The 1,564-nt window shown below is 62.2% G+C and overlaps 1 protein-coding gene across 1 annotated transcript in view; it reads left to right on the top strand.

The window, feature by feature from the left end:
• Window positions 1-1,564, top strand: part of SMARCD3 (SWI/SNF related BAF chromatin remodeling complex subunit D3) — a 10,260-nt gene that overhangs the window by 1,586 nt on the left and 7,110 nt on the right. Inside the window, exon 2 of the mRNA XM_077761565.1 lies at window positions 437-478. Coding sequence (XP_077617691.1) covers window positions 437-478 — 42 coding nt within the window. The remainder of the gene's footprint in view (window positions 1-436; window positions 479-1,564) is intronic.

The following is a 1,564-nucleotide window of genomic DNA, read 5'->3' as shown; positions in this document are numbered from 1 at the left end:
TTTGGCTCTTGGTGGCTGTGAGTCCCGCCACTGCACTCCCAGTACCCCATCTCTGCTGGTGGGGCTGGGCCTAGGCTCCATTCTGGGCCACCCACTCTGGAGATGTGAGTGACAGCGTCAGGTGGGATGGGGGAGGCGGACTCACGGACAGGCAGTGCTCACTGGGGGAGAGACGGACAGAGACAGCTGACTGGCCGGGCGTTAGGGTTAGGCACAGTGCAGGGCGAGAGGGACATACAGGAGAGTTGGCAGTTAGAAGGAATTCACCCCGCTCAGGCCTAGGGCACCTCCTTGTGCCTGGGGGCGGGGGGGGGGCATCTGCACTCCAGGGGCAAAGCGCAGAGCAAGTAAATGGTACCGGGCACAGGGGCCACATCCCAAGTTCCCTAATCTTCCGCTTTCTGTCTCCCCATCACACCCACCCTCCACTTTACAGCCCCTCTGGCCTTCCCCAGTCCCTCTCCTGGAATCTGGACAAGTGGGATTTTAAAAGTCTGTGAAACACTTCACTTAATGAATTTGCATCTCATCTACATCCCATCTGAGGGGGTGAGGGAATACACCTGCCTCGTCTTGCTCTCCGTGGCTTCCTTTGAGCCCTGACTTCCTACCTCAATGGGGGGCGGGGCGGGGGGAGCAGAGGAGTTCTATAGGAGCATCTCTGGTAATCCAGGCGGACAGGAAGGGGGACGCGGATGTCAGAGGAAATGCCAGTGCCTTTGAGCTATCCAAGCCCTCTGGGCAGCCCACCTCCAGCCCCTCCGCCTCCTATCCTCTCTTAGAATCCTGGTAGGGTGTGACCTCACTGTCTCCGGTGGCCTCCATCCATCACCTTGGTAGCAAATTTGGGGGTGGGGGTGTGGAGGCTTGGAATCAGCCAAAGGGGGTCTGGTGGGGCTGAGGGGTCAAAAGCAGGGGCCCAGAGAGAAGACCTGGTTTAGATCGGGAGGAGGGCGGGTGCAAGGCAGGGCAGCCCAGGAAGTGGACTGGGAAGCGGAGAGCCGAAAGAGGGGCAGAAGTGCTAGCTGCGAGCGGGGCCTCTAACCTAGATGAAGCTGCAGAGAGCGAACAGCCCGGGCCCCTCAGGAAACGGCGGTTCCGCGCTGCCTCTGCCAGGAGGAGCTGCGTGACCTTGGCTAGGTCGCTTTTCTCCTTGAGCCACGGTTGCCTCATCTGTCAAGTGGGGTTGGAAGGACCCCCTCAGTCTGTCTCGCTGAGGAGCGTGTGGATGTGTGAACATCCCTTGCAAAGGTTGAAAGGCGCCATTAATATTCATTTTCGCGGCACCTTCCGCAAAGCCGAGGCTGGCGATGCCCGGTGCAGATGCCTGGCTTCAGTTAGCTTCCCGCAGCGAGACGCAAAGCCCCCTCCGCCCAGCCGCGCGGTTGCGGCGCCCCTGCCCCTCCCACGCCTCGCTCACGCTGGCGGCATCAGGGTCACCGGCCGGGGGGCTCGGGGTGGGAGAGACGCGCCTCACCGCGCCTGGAACCGGGGCCCTGGTCTGAGCGGCGGGCGCCTGCTTCTGCTTCACCTCGGTCCCCACCCCACCCCCAGCGCCCCGGGA

The sequence above is a fragment of the Crocuta crocuta genome, unplaced genomic scaffold, assembly GCF_008692635.1.
Source record: "Crocuta crocuta isolate KB4526 unplaced genomic scaffold, BGI_CrCroc_1.0 scaffold408, whole genome shotgun sequence".
Taxonomy (NCBI): Eukaryota; Metazoa; Chordata; class Mammalia; order Carnivora; family Hyaenidae; genus Crocuta; species Crocuta crocuta.
Note: the sequence above shows the minus strand (reverse complement) of the source record. Positions and strands in the feature narration are given on the sequence as shown.